Source organism: Bos mutus, chromosome 16, assembly GCF_027580195.1.
Source record: "Bos mutus isolate GX-2022 chromosome 16, NWIPB_WYAK_1.1, whole genome shotgun sequence".
NCBI lineage: Eukaryota > Metazoa > Chordata > Mammalia > Artiodactyla > Bovidae > Bos > Bos mutus.
The window spans coordinates 59,401,243-59,422,525 of record NC_091632.1 but is presented as its reverse complement, the minus strand read 5'-3'; the positions used below and the strand labels follow the sequence as shown (position 1 = coordinate 59,422,525).

Below are 21,283 nucleotides of genomic sequence, written 5' to 3'. Positions count from 1 at the left end.
GGGAAATAAGCACTTACCTGGTAGTCTCAAGACACACCCTCAAATGGGAGTGAATGGCGGCGGGGAGGGGACAGTGTCGTGTGAAGAGCTGAGACCTAGCCCACAGGGATCCCGGGAAGGCTGCAGATGGTGGGGCTGGTGGTGGTTGGGGGGCTTTCCACAGTGAACTCTCGACTCCCCTCCCACTCAGCCACCCATGCCATCAGTGTTTGAGCTGGCCAGGTGGAGTTTAAGCATGAAGCTCATGAAGACCAGCCTTAGCACCAAACAACGTTATGATTACCAAAGCCCTTTACCCAGGTGCCCAGCTCGCGGCTGATGCTGGTCAGGCACGCCCATTGCCGCTCCCTCCCTCTTTCAGCCTCTGCTTGGGGTCCTGTGCTGTCTCCAACCCCATTCCCCCGGGATCACTGACTCTGCCCCTCCCTGCCCACCAAATCCACTCCACTATTAAAGTCACGCTTCAAACTGTCATTTTCTTTTTAATTTTTAATCAGTCTGTGTCAAGAAAAAACAGGATTTGATCAAGCTTCCAGCTCTCACCACTCTATCAGCATAGCAATTTTATGGATGAAAAAAAAAAGTTTTGTTTGTATTTGTCTGAAACCCAGAGGAGAAAAAGAATCAGCTCCACAGATTAACATGTATTTGAAGAGACATTTCGGGACTCAGGAAATGAGTTTATCAATCACTTTTTAGGAACGACACCCAGTGGGCCTAGGGAGGGTGCGGTGGGCGTGCTGGATGGACTGATGGGTGAGGCAGCCAGGGGACCCCCGAAGCAGGAGGGCAGAGCCGTCCATCTTTGGAGCCTGCGGGCTTTGCAGGACAAAATAAAAGGGGTAAAATAATTCAACCTCATACTTTATCTGGAGGAGGACGAATGTGTTTCCAGATAGAATTTCTGTTTTGGAAAATTAAATCTGGCTGAGTTTGGGAGCGGGGGCAACAACTCTTAATAGTTAAAAGGTGAGGGGCTCACAACTGAGATAAACTATCAAGTGGAAGCTTTTAAAAATGCTGAAACAAAACATTACCTTGGCTACTTCTCCACCATGACATGTATTTGAACACACTCTGACCATGTGTAAAGTCACAAGCTTTAGCCAATGCCGTGGATCCATGTGCTAGACCATGAATACAAATACTGACGATATTTCACCAAAGGACAGCACGGAAGACAGGAACTCTGCCTTTTGGAGAAATTTCCAGAAAGCAGAGTCTGCCTGAGTCTTTCCTTTCCATTCTCGGTGGAACTGCCACGTCCCGCTTTAATCTTGCCTTGCGTAGGGTTGTCCAGCCAAGAAAGACTGTCCGAGGGACACTCGAGAACCTTCCTTTGGGAGCCTGCAGGGGGCGCTCTGCTGCTCTTCCAGCAGCTCAACACAGACTTCCCGCAGAGGCTGAGCCATCCGAATCTGGAGTCCAGAGACGGTTCGAAGCGGATTTTAGAAGCGATTTAGGTAATGTGACATGCTTTCAGAGGAGGCGGGTAGTACTCGTAAGTCGGTGGGAGGTGATATTTGGTGGATATATGCGTGGAACCGTCTGTCCCATGTTCGGCAGCACGAGATGCCCTTAATACCTTCATCCAGGACTGCTCAGGGTTCCCCCTTATCCTTCTTTCTGTTCCTCACTGGTCTTGGCAAATTCTCAAGTCTCCTTTTAAAGCACTGCCGCTGCCGTTTATCAGCCTCACTCTTGAATCCGAGATGCACAATATGAGTCACTGTCCCCATGTTGTTGATAGATTAGAAAACTTGCTCCATCCCCCCAAGCTCTGTCCTCCAGAGGCCTCACTCCAAAGTACACGGTTCCCATTCCCAAAGGGGTAGCAGAATCATCAGGACTTTTTCCAATTATGGATCTTCTTCCATTAGAGGGATCTCTGTAAAAAGAGATGGTTATTAAACTGCAAAGAAAGAGATGATTATCATACTAATACACTGAAAAATACTGTGACGATCTGGAATGGTGAGCCTCAGTAAAATAGAGTTCCTACTTCCCTGGTAGCTCAGATGGTAAAGAATCTGACTGCAGTGCAAGAGACCCAGGTCCGATCCATGGGGTCACAGAGAGCCCGTCACGACTGAGCAACTAACAGACACACAAATCAGTAAGAAGAAGATAATGCTAAGTTCCATGTATCAGTAAACAGGCAAATAAACCAACACCTCTGTACATCATTAGCTGGAAAATCTCATATCCAGATCATAAAAATTAAACTGTTAGGCTTCAACCGTGTGTCCTAATGGTAAAGGTTACAAGTTCAAGTACAGAGTTCTCTATGGGGAACCAGGAGACCCCTGCGTCTACATAGTTAATGCGACTTACTGCCAATATAAGCTGGAATGAGTGCTTTCATTTGTAAAGTGGTACTGGCACTCCCTCCCCTGGGAAACGAGCCCTATTTAATCTGAGGCATTTTTATTATTTTACCATGATCTGCAGCCTGCTTTTCCTTGCAGTAGCAAGGAAGTAGTAGTACCTTCCTTCTACTTCACACCTGGTAAACTTAGCCTGTATGTACCCAGAACTTCTCCGGGGTGGGCCCTCATGCCCGGATTTAGGCCTTCCCTTTTAGCATGCATGTGTTACCTTGATCCTGAGCACCACTTTCAGAAGTCCTGCCTAATTAAGGGAGAGAGAAGAAAAGCATCCTGGATTACACGGATGCTATGAAAATCAAGTTCTGCCCACCTAGCCTTTCTACTCTGGATGGCTTGGTGCTCTTTTGTGCCTCCTGAAATTTCAGTTAATGGGCTGATCACTTATGAGGTGATGATCCTTCCTTCCAATAACTGGCCTTGCCCACGGCCTCTATGTACAGCATGCAATTTCAGCTGAGAGAGAGGGAAGCTCTGATTTGACTCTGAGCTGGGAGCAGGGTCGGGGGGTGGGCTGCACAAGGATGGCTTGGACTTTGGGGCCGATGCTTACCATCTGCAATGTCGATGCCTGGGCTGGTGGATGCCACCTCCCCCACCGTGCTGGGAGCTGTGTCAGGGTTGTCGGAAGCGGGGTGGGTGCCCCCTTGGCATGTGGGAGGTGAATATAGACCCTGGAGCAACTCCGAAGAGCCTGAGACACTGTCACAGGTCTCTGACTCCCCCGGGCCCGTGTCTGTGTCCCCTGAGCCAGGGTATGCTGGGGGGCTCTGGTCGTCCACAGGTAAGGGGCAGCCCTGGCCCACAGAGGCCAGGTACCCGGGGCCTAAGGCACTGAAGCCGCCGCTCACAGCCTCATCATAGGACGGGAGCATGACAGGCACGCCATCCACCACTACGAAGTCGGGGTCGCTGCTGGAACTCCTGGGAGGTCCCCTGTGGAGAGCAAAGCAGTGCCAAGGTGACAGGTCGCCCCGGGAATGAGGCCACAGTGCCCACCCACTGCAGCTGGGGTCCTCAGGGCAGCGGAGCTGGTGGTGCAGGACATGCAGCCGCCCTGCCGGGTCCCCTCCGGCAGATGGTGCGTCCACCAGGGCCACGCTCCAGATGGGACAAGCTTTTCTTCTCCTCACTGGCCCCTGCTCTGCGCCTCCCTCTTGCCCTTCCCTGCCCCTCTGGGCTCCATCGTCTCCTCGTGCTATAAACTCGTGGACAGGGGACTGTGTGGCCCATTCCAACCAAGCATCCCAAGGTGCCCTGCAGTGTCCCCTGCTGGAAATGGAATAGTATCATTAAGAGTTTGGGGAAGGTGGACCTTAGGTGCCCCTGTCAGTTACCGCTGCACTTAGGAAGCTTCCTGTTTGTTTTCTGCTGTGGTCTAAAACTCGCTCATTTTCAGTCAAGACAGAGAAGCAACAACAGGAAAAAAAAAAAAAGGAACTCTTTCCAGGTCTGTGGGCTCATGGTCACCTGAACCTAAGCTTCACCATGCTGCCCAGAGTGGGGGTTTCCCTTACCCTGCCATGCACTCGGCTCTGGCCTTGCCCTTGGTCTCCGGTCCCCTGCACCTTCCAGACCTCAGGTCTGAGGCCAAAGTCTCAGCTCAGCTGACCTCTCTCTGCTCCTGGGCCCTAGAGGAACTGGGGAGGCTAGTAAGTGGCCAGTGGGACTTGGTTCCTTATCTTCTCTGCTGGCAACTGGCGCTGAGGGATGTGGCCAGAAGGTAAACGATCAGAAGGAAGGACAAGTCAGCTGGGTGGGCAGGCCACGAACTCCTGCATGCCGGCCTCTGCAGGAGCTCCGAGTCTGAGGACGAAGAGGGCTGGATGCTGGTGTATGGGACAGAGGAAAGCGTCAGGCCGTCTCTCTCTCTGACATTTGAGGCCACTGGCGTTTTGGAGCATCTTGCTTAGAGATGCTGGTAGGGTCCCCTTGTTCCACCACCCTTAAGGCCACACAGAGACAGGGGGAAATTACAAAGCCCATACCCTACTCCCAAAGAGGGGGGCTGGGAGGCAAGGAAGAGTCTGCTTCAAATCAGGGTTCTCTCCCCTTCCGTGGCCCTTATGAGTGGATCCTGGATCCGCCAAGCTCCCCTACTCCTCAGCCTGCACAGTCTCACGCTGGCCTCCTGTCTCACTTGGGCCTCCTGTCTCACTTGGGCCTGCCTATCTTTTCAGTCCCTTTCAGAAAGCTGCAAGCTGCCCAGGTCAGGGTGACCCCAAGGATGCCTCTGTTCTCCATTCTCTCCACAACAACAGCTCTCACCAGGGCACCCATGAGCTGTCAGCTTCTCCCTCGCTGATTCCAGCCCCACAGACTATCATCAGCATCTCTTCATAGCCTACAGCTCTGGGACCAGGAGAAAAACAAGCCAAAACCCCTTCCTGGACCTGCCTGAGAATCTTATGATAAATTTGCATAGCTGAGATCAGTTTCCACACAGCTAGAGAGTAACCTATGGAGGAAATATTCAAGGAATTGGAAAAAAAAAAAAGTATAGTGAGTGTTAGGGATCATTTAAAAAAACATCTTAATTTTAGTCTGTATCCTGGAAACTCGGTTCCCAAGCCTATGTAGAAAAATAGCTCTATAGGCCACATTCAAATACTCCATGTACTATAAATCACAGTGTATAGTTTAGCTTTCTCCTTGTAACCCCCAGGCCTTCTTTAGATAGTCTAATTGCTCAATGATAGAACACTGTCTCTTAACTCATAAATAATGTGAGGACGGAGAGTGCAGGTGACGGGTTCGAGAGGAAGGACGGCTCTGGCATTTCAGCAGGGGCTAGGCTGTGGCCCCAGGATGGTGCTCACACACTGTGTGTCCAGCGAGGATGCAGGGGCCCCTACCCCTACCCCCCACCTAGCACAGCTCCAAGGCTGGAAGAGTGGGGTGCCTTCAGGTCATGGGGCCCCTGCAGCCAGGTCGGGGGGCACTGCTTTGTGGGATGAGGCCGTTCTGGGGCACGAAGTTGAGGGGAAAGGTGGGATGCTGTCTCTAGCAGCCCTGCCTGCTTCTCTCCCCAACATCTGGCTGGGAGTGTGAGCGTGGGTTTTCTTGGAGGGCTGAGTGGGAAGTGGTTAGTCCTGGAAGCCGTCTTTGCTGGAAGAGTGGTACACATGCCCCCAGCGGCCAGCCTGTCCCTGTGGGCAGACACATGCCCTTGGCTGAAGCCTGAGGTCCCTGTGTGAGAAGACTCTGACGTGGGCACAGGAATCCACGGGGATATGTGATGCCTTTGTGAATCAGGGAGCCCTGGCTAACATCCTACGATGTTCGGTGGCCCACCTTCCTCCTCCTTATGTTCACAAGCTCATCTGGGTGCTTCCTAAATGACTTCTCCTTTCAGGAACGGTGATCCGCCAACAGCAGTGCTGGGTGGCTCTTGGTTTTGCAGAGCACTGGCATGCTTGGTTCGGGACAAGTGGCTGGCACCAGAGGGGAAGGGCCACAGCTGCTCCGGGCACTGAGAGGACCAGACCCGCCTCTGAGGGACTTTGATAGAGTCCTCTCGGTGATGACGAGAGTGAGGATGAAGACACTTAGCCCAGCTCACTGGTGCAGCCGAGGAGGATGGAGACCCACCCCACCTCCACTCTGCCCCTGCCCACAGGTCCCACTCTGAAAGGTCAGATCCTACCTGGAGGCAGAAGCGCATCAGCCCTGCCCTGGCCCCCAAACAGAGCCTTTTTCCTTCCTGAGACTTGCCGAGGTTTTGCACACCGGTTTGGAAGCTCTGTTGGGTCACGCACCTTGGACCTCGTCCCTAATTAGTTCTGTGTATTTCTTGTCCTCCTTCATGGCCTGGAAGCTCTAAGGTACATAACTCAAGAGCCACGGGCACACAGTGGGCAATGGGGGTGCCCCTGGGGGTGGGGAGGCGTGGGGCGTGCATCTCTGACTCTGCTCCCCTTCTCTGCACCCTGTACAAGGCCTGCCCTGAGAATGTCTAGCCAGGGAAAGAGGGCGACAGGGGTTCATGGTTGGAGGGGGAGAGCGAGGCGGAAAGAAGGAAATGAGTCTGTCTCCACCTTGCACAGACCCCAAAACCTCGCAGGAAGGCATGTTGGCTTCCTCCCCCTACTCCCCTCAGATGCTGGGCTCTGCACCCCTCGAGGCTGACCATCCTTTCTCTCTGCTGCTCTAGGCAGCTGCACTGCGCCTGGCCTGGGTGGCTGTGGGCTGCCCAGGGCCGCGGCACTGACCTTGGGGGAAAGTGGGCCTTGAACTTGGTCTGGAACATCCTGGCCAGGATGACGAGCAGCAGCGCCAGCAGCACGCTGGTTGCCGTGAATGCCACGATCTTCCACGTGGTCAGGAGGGTCTCATGGGTGCTGGGCCACGTTTGCTCTGCCGGAAGAGAGAACACAGCGGCTGTGAGGCTGCCGGGCTGTGCTGGGCGCTGGGGTGCCCACACACTGATGGCTGGGTGGGCCCCCTCTCCTGCATGGGTTCATGTGAGCATTGATGGGCCTCCACGTGTGCTGTGTGAGCGAATGCTTCCCCCACGTGCCACATCCAGGGGGAAGGTGTGCAGCCATCAGCTTGGGGCAGGCAGCCATGGCTATGCCTGGAAAACACCAGGGTGAGCAGGCAGGATCGGGGCAGGCAGGAGACAGTGGTGTACTGGTGCCCAGGTCTTCACCACGGGGTCCCTACACTGATGCTCTGAGGCCAGTGGTGAGGATGGTTTGCTAGTCATTTGTTATCAAGTAGGAAGCACTGAATGTTCACTGATGCTGAACATAGAAGGACTGATGCTGAAGCTGAAGCTCCAGTATTTTGGTCATCTGATGCGAACAGACGACTCACTGGAAAAGTCCCTGATGCTGGGAAAGATGGAGGGCAGAAGGAGAAGAGGGCGTCAGAGTATGAGATGGTTGGATGGCATCACCAATGCAATGAACATGAACTTGGGCAAACTCCGGGAGATGGTGAGGGACAGGGAGGCCTGGCATGCTGCAGTCCATGGGGTTGAAAAGAGTTGGATACAATTGGGTGACTGAACAACAACAGGAAGCACTGAAGCTTGCAAAAGGCTTATGTTTTTGAAAGTGAGAGCAGGTCTTGCCCATAATTATATCATCTGTGTTCTGAGCGTAAGAGAAAGGCAGAGTCTTACATTGCTTGGGTCACACCCTGAGCTTGTGTCCTTGTCCGGGGAAGGGGACAAGGCTGGGAGAAGACAGAGTCCACAGTGGCTGGGTTCTTCCATGGGTGCTGGGGTCTAGGGACCCCATTCAGAGGGTCAGCATATTAACCTGGGCACGGGTGGGTTAATGCTCCCGACCGGGGTCGGGAAGCATCGGCCACATGGAGCCACAAAGATGAACGTCTACATCCTGTTCCTAAGCCTGTGTGTGGGCGAGGAGGGCCAGGGCCCAGGACATGCCACTGGCTGCTGTGTGTCGTCTGGACCTGGTCCAGGGACGCGCTCCACGTGCTCACCTGACTTGACGCAGTAGACCTGGTAGGATGGAAACCACTCCCCGTACTGACAGGTGATGTACTTGTAGTCACTGGTGAGGCTGTAGCCGGGGTCGCAGTAAAACTCCACCACGGTTCCGTGGTTGTAGCGCTCGCAAGGTCGCGGGTGGCAGATGAAATCGCCGTGACTCACCATTGGAGGTAGCGGACAGACTTGGGCAGTTGGGGAGAATAAGAGTTTCAGAACCACATGCTTATCCTGTCTGGACCCTCAAAACAGAGATCTAGCTCGGAGAACACCTCACTCGGAGATGCGCTTATACACGAATCATCATTCTAGTGATGCTGAGCTGTCTGCAAGATCGTCCCGACTCCTGTCCCTTCACGTGAGGTCAGACGGAAGCCTGTGACAAGATTCTGAGCACGTGCGGCTGTCATACGGCATTGTAAGTTACATCGTAAAATAGATGTTCATCTTCCATGGCAAAGAGTATGCCTACCTAATAGATAGCATTAAGCTCCTCTATTAATAACGCATGCTATTACGTGCCAGACAACCTAGTAAATAAAATTAAGATATTTATGGGCAAAATCATCACCGAGACTGAGCTTGTTTCTGCAGCTACAGGAGTAATCTGGGACTATCCAAATCCCTGGGTGTCCCTGACCTGATTCTCAAATGTCCCCCTGGAATTTGGACAATGCCACACAGGCGGCTCCGTGCAGGCCCAGGCCACAGCCTCCCCATCACAGACCCCCCGACTAGTGGGGGTGAGGCCTGGGCCCTGGGCTTGGTTCTGCCACCAACATGCCACGTGACCTCACAAAGGTCACTTAACCCAACTGAAGCCTTGTTTTCCTCCTCTGTAAAATGGAAGCTTATTCTGCCCTTGATAATTTTTTTTGACCCTCACATTCTATGATTTTTAGGGGGAGAAAAAGTTGGTTTGTTTCCTCTCTTGAACCTGTCAACTACCAATTGGCACTTGCCAAGGGCATTTGCCAGTGACTGAACAACAAGATGGGCATTTGCCATCTGCCGCTGTGGAGACTGAACCCCGTGCTGCTGCAGCTGCTGACCTCCAACGCCCCCTGAGGGAGTTCAGGGTGGAGTGAGGCGCTCTGTGCTCCAGGGAATCTCACAGGACAGGTCTTTAGAGAGTTGGATATTTTCAGGAACTGATTTCATGATCTCGATTTTTGCATCTCTTCGTATCTAGAAAGGGCTTCCCTGGTGGCTCAGATGGTAAAGGATCTGCCTGCAACGCAGGAGACCTGGGTTCGATCTCTGGGTCAGGAAGATCCCTTGGAGAAGAAAATGGCAACCCATCCCAGGATTCTTGTCTGGGAAATTCCATGGACAGAGGAGCCTGGCGGGCTACAGTCCATGGGGTCACAAAGAGTCATACGTGACTCAGCAAGTGACACTACCAGGGACCCTCTCATATCTAGAAAAGGTCTAGATTCCTTCGTGGCGACATCAGCTCCTTGTGACCAGCAGAAAACCTTTTGTAAAGTAAGCGCTTGACTGCACTGAACTCTTCCCTTCACCAAAATCTTATATACTGACCTTCCCCCACTGCCTCTTTGGAGCAGTCTCTCAGAGCTATCTCCGGGCTGCAGTCCTTATTTTGCTCCAAATAAAACTTTACTCAAAATCCTCATATTGTGTACTTTTTTAGTTGACAAATCCAAACTCTGGGATGCAAGATAAGAACAGTTCTATCTCTGGATCCAGAAAGATGGTTTCTGTGGAGTTGGTGCTTTTTCACCTCTTCCCACAAAGAGCTCCCTTTCCTCAACAAGAGGAGCTGCCGTGGCCCTTAAACACACCTCAAGAAACAATCACAGCCCAGACCATCGAGGCCAGCTACAAACCTACACCTGTGGAAACCGCTATGAGCTTTTGACCAAAACAGGGGAGAGTTAACTTCTGAGCCTCTTCCCAGGCGCACGCAAGCCCCGGCCAGAGGAGACGCACAGGCCGGCCTCAGCTCACCCCATGCAGTCGTGTCTGCAGGGAGCTGCCCGCCCCACTCGGGCTGCTAGAAGGCATGTCTGGAGCTCTCTTCTAGCAGCAACCCAGGCCCCCTGGAGACGGTCAGCTAAATGGGCCCACCTGATGGGGATGTTCCATGGTTTGGGGCCTGGAGGGTCTTAACAGACACTATCTCTCATTCTGCAAAGGATGCTGCAAGGCAGTTCCTGCTGGCTTTTTCCAGAGTTGGGGAGACAGAAACTCAGAGAGGTCAAGTCCTCCAGGAGCGGCTAGAGGAACAGGAAAGAGCTTGGGCTGAGTTCTGGCTCAACTCCTCACCAGCCTAGTGACCCCAAACAAGTCACTTCTTCCCTCTGAGCTTCAGTGGTCTCATCTGTGAAATGGGAGTGTCTGAGGGTTGGGAAAGGCTGGCCAGGCCTCCTTTCAGAGCTGACATGACGTAAAGTGGGCAGCCAGGGACAACCAGGATCCAGGGATCTACAGAGAAGGGCCATAATGAGGCAACTGCCTCTGCGGATGATGGGAAAACCAACGTGGGCAATGAGGCTCCTGAGATGAGCAGAAGCGGGAAGTCACTGCCGCCAGTGGGCAGGTGGGATGACAGTGCCTAGTGGCTGAGCTCCTGTGGAAGTTGGAGCTGTGAAGGTGTATCTGGTGGGACCTGGAGGCTGAGGAAGCTCAGACACTGTCAGAGATACGCACCCCTGCCCCCCCAACCCTGCCGGGGCAGAGAGGGTCAGCAGGAAACGCCCCAGCCTCTCCCCTGCCCACACTCCTTCTGGACAAAGCCAGTGGGGAGGCAGCTGACCAGCAGGTGGTAGGGGAAGGTCCAAGACAGTGTCTGAGGCCCACAGGCCCAGGGCATGCTCCATGCATGGTAGCTGGCAGGTGACTACACCTCAGGTCCCATAGGCGGACACTGGCAGAGTAGGGACCGGGGCTCTGGCTTTCCAGGGCATTCTCTGGCTTTCCAGGGCATTCCCATTCCTGGCAGATGCATGCCCTCCATAGAGCTGCCCAGGGCCGTGGAGTCCCATCACCTGATGCATTTCCAGTTCCACAAGTTAGAGCTTCTGCCAAATCCACTACCTCCAGGGTGTTCCATGCGCCTCTCCAGGAGGTGATCAAGGCAGCAGGAGAGGAAAGGGAAGGGAAGGACGAGGACAGCGAGAGAAAGACCAGCATTGTGAGCTGGCCTGGGATGCCAGCTGGGATTCGTAGCAAAGACCTCTCCTTCTGCAATGACTCTTCCATGAAGAACACAGTGAAGGGAGAGTGTCCACATGTATCCAGCCCAGGGAGGGGCCACCAGGCTCTCAGAGCCGCCTTCCTGGGCTAGGGGATGCCTTGGCCACCAGAGTTAAGGGGAGGTCTGATGTTCCCTCTGAGGTCAGGCTGACAGAGATATCTGCCTGACAGAGATGTCAGCCTGACAGATGTCTGCCACTTCAGCGGCCTCCAGGGCAGCCAGGTTCCCGTGGCCCCCAGGCGTCCCCCTCCTCTGCACCTCCACCGGTGCCCTCCAGCGCTGCAGAGGCTCACGGGGAGGCTGGACCTCTGCTGGGAGAGGAGGCCCTTTCCACGGTTAAGGGTATACAGCGCAGTAGGGCTCTCCTGCTAGGAGCCTTCCAGACAATCCTCAAGGGTCCCCCTAGGATGAGAAAATCACCAGAATATTTTCAAGGTCCTGAAAACGTCACAAAAGGTCAGAAGAGGCCCTATAAATATATGCAAGTGTGTTCTGTTGACTAAAAATTGTCGCTCTCCACTTGATTCTTCAAGAATGACGGCACTAGCCACTGCAGTCACTGATCTTCCACACCTGAAGGGAATTCAGGGTGGAGATCAGGAATGAGGCACTCTGTGCTCCAGGACAAACCAGCAGAACAGCCTTCAGATAGTTAGATATTTTCAGATTTTATGAGCCCAATGTCTTGCATCTTCTCACATCAAGAAAAGCATCAAAATCATTAATGGGGACATCTGCTTCTGGTGACTGGCAGCAAGCTTCTGCCAAGACCTGTGCTTGCCTGCACGCATCCCTTGTCACCAAAGTCACATATGTACTGACCGCCCCTCTCCTCTTCAGAACAGTTCCTCGGAGCTATCTGAGAGTCCATTTCCCAGGCTACAGTCCTCATTTGGCCCCAAATCAAACTGAACTCACAGCTCTCAGGTTGTGCGTTTTTTTTCTTTTTTCTGGTCAACAGTTTTCAGCAGCATTTTCCCTCACTTGGAGGATAAAGAGCTGTTCAAATCATCACCTGGACACTGAGGCAGGTGGTCCCTGATGTGCTGAGGAAGGCCTGGGCTGACTGGGTCCTGTATTCAAAAAAGGAGGTGGGTGGTACAGCATGTGCATTCGGGCATGGAGGGTCCCAAATTCATGTTCAAATCCCAGCTCTGCACTGCCAAGTCAGGGGGGTTAGGCAGTTTGCTTAACTTCTTTGGGCTTTAGCTTCCCCACCCATGTAGTGAAGGAAACAATTCCTAACTCCTAGGGTTGTTGTGAGGATTAGAAAGTGCATGGAACGTACGTAACACAAGAGTCCAGACCACAACAGGCACTTAACAAATAACAGCGCTCCGGGTCACTGGTGTCCAAACTCGCTGGGTGCCCAGGCCACCCTCCTGCGCCAGGCACTACCAGACCCTGTACAATCAGGATATCTGGATTGCAGCAGGTGGGCTCCAAACATGCCTGGAGGGAATCAGGAAGCATCTCACCAGCAGGTTTTCTCAGAGGCCAGATAAAAACCATCCAGGGTAGAGGCTTTGACTCTGAGAATGTCATAATCGGTTGCTAATAGAGATGTATTTGCCCCCTAAGTAGAAACATTTATCTTCACATTTTGCAGTGTTTCTAGCAATTGCACCTGGCTGGCCATCAACTTTGCTGAAAAGGAACCCCCTATGCATCCTGGTATGCACAGAAGGTGGGGAGTGTTCTTTTAACTTGGAAGTTAATTATAAACTTGGGAAGCTTATTTTAAAATAACAGTTTGGGGTTATCTTAAGCTCAGGGAACTCCTCCTCTCATCACAGGCTCTCACCATGGGGTTAAGGGCTTCCCTGGTGGCTCAATGGTAAAGAATCCACCTGTCAATAAAGGAGATGAAGGAGATGCGGATTCAATCCCTGGTTCAGGAAGATCCCCTGGAGAAGGAAATGGCAACCCACTCCAGTATTCTTGCCTGGAGAATCCCATGGACAGAAGAGCCTGGCAGGATACAGTCAATGGGGTCACAAAGAGTCAGACACGACAGCAAGTAAACAACGCCATGGGGTTAAAGTGAGTTCTGCTACCCCTGTCCTCTCTTACTGTCCCTGAGAGGCAGACAGGAAGTTAGCACAGAAACAGCACAGTAGTGCCTAGAATTTCTGGTTGATCAAAGGGCAACTGCCCTTCCTAAGCACTCGCTTAGGCTCAGTTGGAGGCTCAGGCTTAGCAGTTGCTAGTTCTAGGCAAAATAATAACCCGCGAAAACCCGTGGGTGGTGTGAACAAAAATTCTCCATCAATTCTATTTTTTTCTAAATGTTTCTCACAACTTCAGAAATTATTAGCAACAGTTATGGGTTTTGTGAAACTTGAAGTCTGAACCTTGGGTGGCTGCAGGCGGAATGCAAGTGAATTGGCTGAGGCTCGGCTGGAAATGGACCATAATTACTGTCTACCTGGAGTCACCACTCTGCCCCTGGCATTATGATGAGGGCGATGGCTCCTTCCTGATCAGCAGGAAAATTCCTACCTACCCACATGGCTGCAGAGTACAGTTACCACCATAGCTAGTCTCTTATGGGCTGGACTGAGGGGTGGAAGCTGGGGTGCAGGGCTCTGGGAACCTCAGTCTGCCCTGGGATGGCCAGAGTTGGGGCTGGAAATGCCAGGCACAGGCCTATGATTTCTCCTAAGTAAGCCCTCCTTCCCACCCAGCCTCCTCAGCACCCCTCCGGCAGCCTCCTCTCCCCTTCTTTAGGAGCCCCCCTCACCACCTGCTGAGTGTCCTTCCTCACCCACTTCTGGCTATTTCCACCTATTTAGGTTTAATTCCAGCACAAACACCAGCTTCCTCACCAAGCCCTCCGGACCACCAGGCATGATCTCAGAATTCCCAGGCACTTTGAACATTTTCTACTCCTCCTACTTACACAGATCTGTCAACTCTCTCAGAGCAGGGACTGTGTCTTGTAAACTGTCACTCCGACAGCATCCTGCACTATTTTTTAATAAACACCTGCGAATCAAGTGAATGAAAACTGCAGAGTCTTCATGACAAGCCAGAGGCCGCCTCCTCCCCCATCACTCTCCCACGGGCAAAGAGAGGCCATGTTCATGCCATTTCTGATCCCTGTTCTTTAGCAGGGGAAAATGTTGAGACGCGATAGTAAGTTAATCAAAGCTTCATGACAACAAAGCACAGCACAAAGATCGGTGTGCATGATGGCTTCCCAGTGGCTCAGATGGCAAGAACCCATCAGCCAATGCAGGAGACATGAGAGACGTGGGTGTGATCCCTGGGTCAGGAAGATCCCCTGGAGAAGGAAATGGCAGCCCACTCCAGTATTCTTGCCTGGAGAATGCCATGGCAGAGGAGCCTGGTGGGCTATAGTCCATGCGGGTGGCAAAGAGTCAAACAAGACTGAGTGACTAACACTTTCACATCCAGATGTCTTAGTAAAAGGCGACAGGGCTTTGCCAGTCCTGACTCTAAGAAATACACTGATAGATGTATGGCCGAGTCCCTTCGCTATTCACCTGGAACTATCACAACATTGTTAATACAAAATATTTTTGGTGTTAAAAAAAAGAAAAGAAAAGACATACACTGAAATAAAGAGGTCAAAGTTCCTAACACGTTTGGGACAAGGCTGTTTGTCTCCTCCCACGATGCACCTAACAGGTGTGCAGATCTGGGGCAATAGGGTATCTGGTGAAATGCATGTTTAACTTGAACATCCTTTAATGCATTTGGACAGCATTTAGAGCAGAGTTGTGGGGTGCTAGTTGAGGAAAGGTAAATGTGGGGGTGGGGAGAGAATTAAACCCAATGTTAGAGTAAAATTCAGCAGCTGCCAATCTGAGGCATGGCCAATGAAGCATGAGGCAGGGGTAGGGGGATGAGCGAGAAGATGCTCAGGACTTCCTCCTGAAACATGGGTACGAATGAAACTCGGGAAGATTCTATTCCTCAGCTGGAAAAAATCTCTGCAGGCTCTTCAAAGAGTTACGGAAGTTTTGCAGACCTGGCCCAGTGACGGCCATGGGCAGTGGCCTCCATGGATGGGCATCAGTGGGTCCAGGGTGGCCTGGCTGCTCTGTGCTGGACCAAAGCTCACACACCCAGACTCGGAAGGACTGCCCCTCTGGAAACCCACTCTTCAGTCTTCCCGAGAGAAGACAGCCCACCCACCATCTCCCCTTTATAGGAGCAGCCTTTACAGGGTCAGGAGAAATCAGATTCCTTCCTTAATATTACACAGCATCTCAGCAAACCCAGAAGAAGCCAGGGTTGAGCCCCACAGAGCCTCTCCGTGGGGCTGCGGTGGCACCTGGGGCAGGCAGTGCTTCCTTGAGGGACGGGCGGTCTCATGAACCACAGGGGTTTAAGTCTCTGGCTGCCCAGGAGATACAAGCAGCACCTCCAGGGCACTGGAACAACCCCAAATGCTCCCACACATTGCCGAGGCCCCTAGCATCACTCTTAGAGGCTCCTCCTGCCCCTCACCTTCAGCTCTGGCCCCAGAAAGAGCCCTTTCCACCTAGCGGCAGGATGCCTGGTGGTAGGGGGTGGGAAGAAGGAAGGGAAGGGCTGCCTTCTCCTACCCAAGTCACCAATTCCATCTCTCCAGCCTCTGATGGTTCCTATAGGGGACTCTTGGCCTCTCTGATGAGTGTGGCTGACCACAGGACATGAGGGTGGAGGGGTCAGAGGGCTCCACAGTCAGGCAACAAATGCCATCTTGTGTACGGTGGGCCCACATCACGCACCCACCCGTGTGTGGCTGGAGCATTTCCATTTGCTTACACGCAAATCAATCCCAAACAGCTTCCCTCCTGTCCTTCCATCCATTCGGGTCCCTACACCCACTGTCTGAACTTGGGAAAGGTTAACTAAGCCTATTGCCTGAGGGAAATGAAGCTGGAAGGAAAGGCTGATATATGTCTAAGTGCAAAAAAAAAAAAAAAAAGATTCCTCAAGCACCTCTGTCTGTTTTGCGTTATCAGCACTGGAGCACCTGCCTGGGCATAGATATAGGAAGTGATTTTACCCGGACAGGCTGTATTTCAGACCCTCTGAAGGAAAAGCCTCTTCACGTTCTTGTTCAAGTATCCTGCTTATAGTCTTTCACTCCTTTCTTTAATTTTTAAAAAATATTTACTTATTTGGCTGCGTTGGGTCTTAGTTGCAGCACATGGGGTCTTTTGTTGCAATGCACAGATTCTCTAGTTGGGGTGCTTTGGCTCAGCAGCTGTGACGTGTGGGTTTAGTTGCACTGCAGCCTGCAAGATCCAAGTTCCCGAACCAGGGATTGAACCCATGTCCCCTGCACTGCAAGGTGGATTCTTAACCACTGGACCACCAGGGAAGTCCCTTGCTCATTTCTTAATTCACTTACTTACATATTTCTTGGACCACCACTGAAACTAGATAATGATATTGATTCTGTCCTCCTGGGGCCTAGGAGAGACAGAGGATAAGTAAGTAAACAAATGAATATTGATGTGGCTGGAGGAGGCCTGGCCTCTGTCTGTTGGAAAAGACATCAACCCCACATTAAGTCTCACACACAGGAGGCGGCATGGGCAACCTGCCCCCAAGGGTCTAGAAGGCGCCTAGGACCAAAGGAAGCCGGATGTTCTTTTACACACAAGACGCCCAAATGTAAGCTGGTCCTGACAGGGGATTAGAGAACCAAGAGTACAAAAACTTAAAAAAAGGCCAGGCCACCTTGCTCCCTTTAGGGATGGAGAAGGGACAGAGGACAGTGGCTGTGTGCACCCCACAATGAAGAAACTGAGGATCCCCCAGAAATCAGAGCAGCTGAAGGCAAGGACCCTGATCTGGGACAGGTGGTCAAAGATGTGCGGGGAGGAACGTCCCGGGCAGAGGGTGTGACACACGAGGGGGCAAGCTGGAGGCTTGAAGGGAGGAAGGGATGGTGGCCATGACAGGACAGGGGAGGGGCTGCACAGCGAGGGTGAAGAGGCAGCCAGGGCGTGTGGGGGCGGCCCCCTGGGCCCCGTGGCAGGAAGCAGAGATTTTATCCTGAGTGTCAGGGACACTGGCAAGAGCCGGCATAGACCTGTCTTCACCAGGAAGCGCCAGCTCCTCTGTGGAAGCCAGGGAGCAGGGATGGAGGTGAGGAGGCTGTCAGGTAGCTGCTGCCACGACCGGGTGACAGAGGACGGTGGCCTCCTGGACCCAGACGTGGCAGGAACACAGTGAGAAGGAGAGTGATGGAATCTATTTTAGAACCCTCTGTTTCTACAACAGGACCTACTGAGAGATGGAGTTTGGGGCCAAGGGAAAAACCCAGGATGACCCCAGATTTCTGCCATCAGCACCTGGTAAGACGGTGATACTGTCCACCACGTCAGGTTTTTGTTTCTTTCTTTTGTGTGAAGTGAGAGGTAGTGAGAGTCTGGCTTTGCACTGGTTACATCTGAGCTGCCAGTGAGACAGTCATCTGGGTGTCGATCAGGCAGCAGGAGAAAGTGCCCATGGTCACTAAAGAACTCAAGCATCGGGGAGTTCCCTGGTAGCTGGGTGGTTAGGCCTCAGGGCTTTCACCGTCACGGCCTGGGTTCAATCTCTGGTCAGGAAACTGGGATCTCACAAGATACCCGGCAAGGCCAAAAAAACACAAAAACCCACATTCAGGAGTGATGAGCTTAGAGATAAGACTCAAATCCACAAGACTGGGTGAACTCACCCAGGAAGAGAAGATGGAGAGAAAAGAGGAGGGGTCCCCATCGAAAGACTGAGAAATCAGTTGAGGGAAAAAGAGACTGACTGGCTAAGCAGACTGGGATGGACCACCAAAACTAAGATGCATGCATGCATGCTCATTTGCTTCAGTCATGTCCAACTCTTTGAGGTCCCATGGACTGTAGCCCCACCAGGCTCCTCTGTCCATGGGATTCTCCAGGCCAGAATACTGGAGCCGGTTGCTATTTCCTCATCCAGGGGATCTTCCTGACCCAGAGACAGAACCTGTGTCTCCTGCAATGCAGGCAGATCCTTTACCACTGAATCACCTGAAACTAAGATAGGAAAACTTCTGAGCAGGAGGAGTAGTTTCCAGCAAGCTGAGAAAGATGGAGACAGGATAGGGACCCTGGATTTGGCCACATGTTAGTCCCTGCTGGCCTTGAGGTAAGTGATTTCAGTAGAGTGATGAGTGGCCAGAGGAAGAGGGGCAGTGTGAGCTGAGGAGGGTTGCGGTGGGAATGACAGAGCTATAGAGAGTCCAATGGGAGACTGGCTGCACAGGAGCAGCCAATAGGATGGCTTGAGGGCGGGGCGGGGACCCCGCCCACCCCCATAGGCGCTGTGGACCTTGGTTATATGTCTTCTATGGGAGCAGACCAACGCGGAGGACCAGGCTGGCGATGCAGGGTTGGAGGGGGAACGCAAGGGCATCATGAAGGTGAAAGGACCTCTGGTCCTGTGTCCATCAATGGACAGACTGGCCTTTGACAGGAGCGGGAGGAAACCAGAGCTGCACGCAGGGACGAGTGGATCAAAGCCAGGGTGGTGGAGATGTGGGGAACTTTCGGTCTGAAGGCTCTCACTCTCTGAAGGCAGTGTGAAGTGAGGCATTGCCTGGGGAGGGGAGACTTAAAGCTGAGAATTATACATCCCTTATCACAGTCCTTCACCCATTTATATATTTCATTATGTGCAGAAGAGGAAAATGAAGTTTAAAAATAGTCTGTGTGTCTCATGAACATTCACAGAAATTATTTTGGTGGGGGGGTGGGAGACAGAAGAATGTAGAACATGACAAGTGCTAATTATTTGTTTTAATCCTTCTGAGCCATGAGCCCAGGTATTTGGATTGCCTGTTTCCATTCTTAGTCTTCCAAAGGTCCGTGCGCCACCCAGCCCCCGCTGGTCCTCACATAGGGAGGAGCCAGCCCGTCACTGTGTGTCCCCAGATCAACCCCACAGGGCTGGTGCTGGTGGCTGCCAGCTGCTCCCACAATCCCATTCCCCTCTTCTTCCTGGGCACAGAGCTGTCTGCCCAGCATCCTTTCTTTCTCTGTGTTCTCGTCAATGGAATATGAACAGAAGTGATAAATCCTCCTCCAGGTCTGATCCACGGAACTCTCCCAAGCTTCTGGCTCTAGAATGAGACAACCCCCCAAAGGGTCCTTAGAAACTGCACCTCAAAAACAGCAGAGGCTCCACTGGCTCCTGAATGACTGCATGCAAAGGAGGCACTGGCTCACCCTCACACACTGATTTCACATGTGAAAATATGCTTCTATTTTGTTCAAGCCAATATTCTCTTTTGGAAACCTTGTTCTAGGAATGAGTCTACCATACATACAGTATGGAACTCACTTTCCTGCAGTTCACTGCTAAAAAGACGGGTACCCACCCTCCCTGCCATGTTAGCACTACATCTGAAGAGCATCTTGGTGATTTCAGTCAGTGGTCCTTCAACCCTGCACATCAGCTCTAACTGGTCTGGGGTGGGTCCTCAGTGTGGCCAGGTCTTCAAAGTTGCCCAGATGCTTCCCCTGGGTGGTCAGAGTTGAAAGCTGGGGAGATGAATTTTCCTCTGTTCTCGCCTTCTGGGATGGAAGGCTTACAACATGCAGTAGAGCCAGAGAATTAAATTGCTATGGCATCGGGTTGGAGTCTTTACTTCCATGAGACCCTTGTTTTCCAACTGCCGTCCATGGACCATCAGCTTTGGGATCAGCCAGGAGCTTATTAGAAAATGCATAATTTAAAGCCAAACCCCAGGCCTCCTGAATCAGAAACTTCATTTTAGAAAGATTCCCACGTGATTCACACACACAGTCCAGTCTGAGAAGCGCTGCCCAGACCTCGAGGAAGCTTTGTAGCTGAGCTCAGCGGTGATGAGGAGAGAGAAGTCACTCTTAATATAGACTCTGGCCCTCAGCTGGCCTGGCAGAGCATGGGGAGGTGGTGCGCCGGCTGGCGATTCTGTGTCTCAAGTCCAAAGGCATCACCATCTTAAGACCAGCACCATGATGTTGCAGCAGCTCTAGAGGAAGAGAGCAGGCATTGCTCTATCCACGGACGGAACCAGGCAAACCTCTGCCTTCAGGACTGCTGCTGGCTTCCAATAATCAGAACTGCCACTGTACTGGCTGGTTCCAAGTCTGGCAGTAATGATTCCAGGAAGCTGGCTGGCACCCTCCATGCCAAAATCATAGCTGTTTCCAAGGCTACGTCCAAAACCTTGCTTTCAGCTCAGGGAAAATCAATAAACATTATACCGCATGTAACATTTTCCACTTTGGTTTTGTTGTAACAACACAAAAGGCCAATAAATGTGTGCACTCAAGGAAGCAAATGAGGAGGCTGGACCTTTGCTTATTTCCAGATCGGATAGAACATTGTGTTGACTTGCTCAGAGACATGCAGACAGATGAAATTTAAGATCAGTATTATTCAGCAGCCCCAAAGGAGGGGTTCTGGCCTGCTTTTCATCTCAGAGTCACCACATTACGGTGTCCCTGAAGAAAGACACAATGCGTCTGATGAGGACCAGGAAACTTCAATGCCAAAAACAAAAAATATGGTTTCACATAAGAACCCCGAAGTGTGCCTGGTTTTGGAGACATACTGAAAACATGCAGGAGCGCACAGGTGAGGGAGCAGGTATAAAACCATGATTTGCTCTGACAGTTTCGGGCAGCGGAGGGAGGCTGGCGTCAGCATCTAAAGCCAACACGTGTTTTTGGGTACCGATGAGGTACTACTCTTCGTTCTTTGTAGTGACTTGAAGACCAGAGGCTACGCTGAGTTTAGCCTCACTCACCATGACACGAAAATAAATCACAAGACATCTGTGGTGTCAAAGTGTTTGGTTGTCTGGGAATGTTTTTGCAAATAGGATTCCTACTCTTGGAACATCTGATGGCTATCAGGGCATCTTAATTTTTTAAAAAAATCATCCAGATTTCTCCCACCAGAGGCAGGTTTGACTTTTTTAAGAAAAATTTAATTCTATTTATTTTTTTTTTTTGGCAGCTCTATATGGCATGTGGGATCTTATTTCCCTAATCAGGGATGGAGCCCATGCCCCCTGCATTGGAAGTTCAGAGTCTTAATCACTGGACCAAGGAAGTCCTTAACTTGAAAGGGAGAGAAATCCGGGGCCCAGGATGAAAAAGGTGTGTGGGGCTTTCACACAGATGGCCCAGTAGTAAAGAATCTGCCTGCCAATGCAGGAGACACAAGAGACTCGGGTTTGAT

General features: G+C 51.9%; 1 protein-coding gene across 2 annotated transcripts in view; it reads right to left on the bottom strand.

The window, feature by feature from the left end:
- Positions 1-476: 476 nt before the first annotated feature.
- Positions 477-21,283, bottom strand: part of SUSD4 (sushi domain containing 4) — a 133,686-nt gene continuing 112,879 nt past the window's right edge. Inside the window, exons 6-9 of one of the 2 annotated variants that reach the window (XM_070385458.1) lie at positions 7,842-8,040; positions 6,599-6,743; positions 2,941-3,323; positions 477-1,888 (exon numbers count right to left, since the gene is read on the bottom strand). In XM_070385458.1, the coding sequence (XP_070241559.1) occupies positions 1,860-1,888; positions 2,941-3,323; positions 6,599-6,743; positions 7,842-8,040 (756 nt within the window). In that variant the 3' untranslated portion in view covers positions 477-1,859. The remainder of the gene's footprint in view (positions 1,889-2,940; positions 3,324-6,598; positions 6,744-7,841; positions 8,041-21,283) is intronic. The other variant, XM_070385459.1, reaches the window with a different exon arrangement.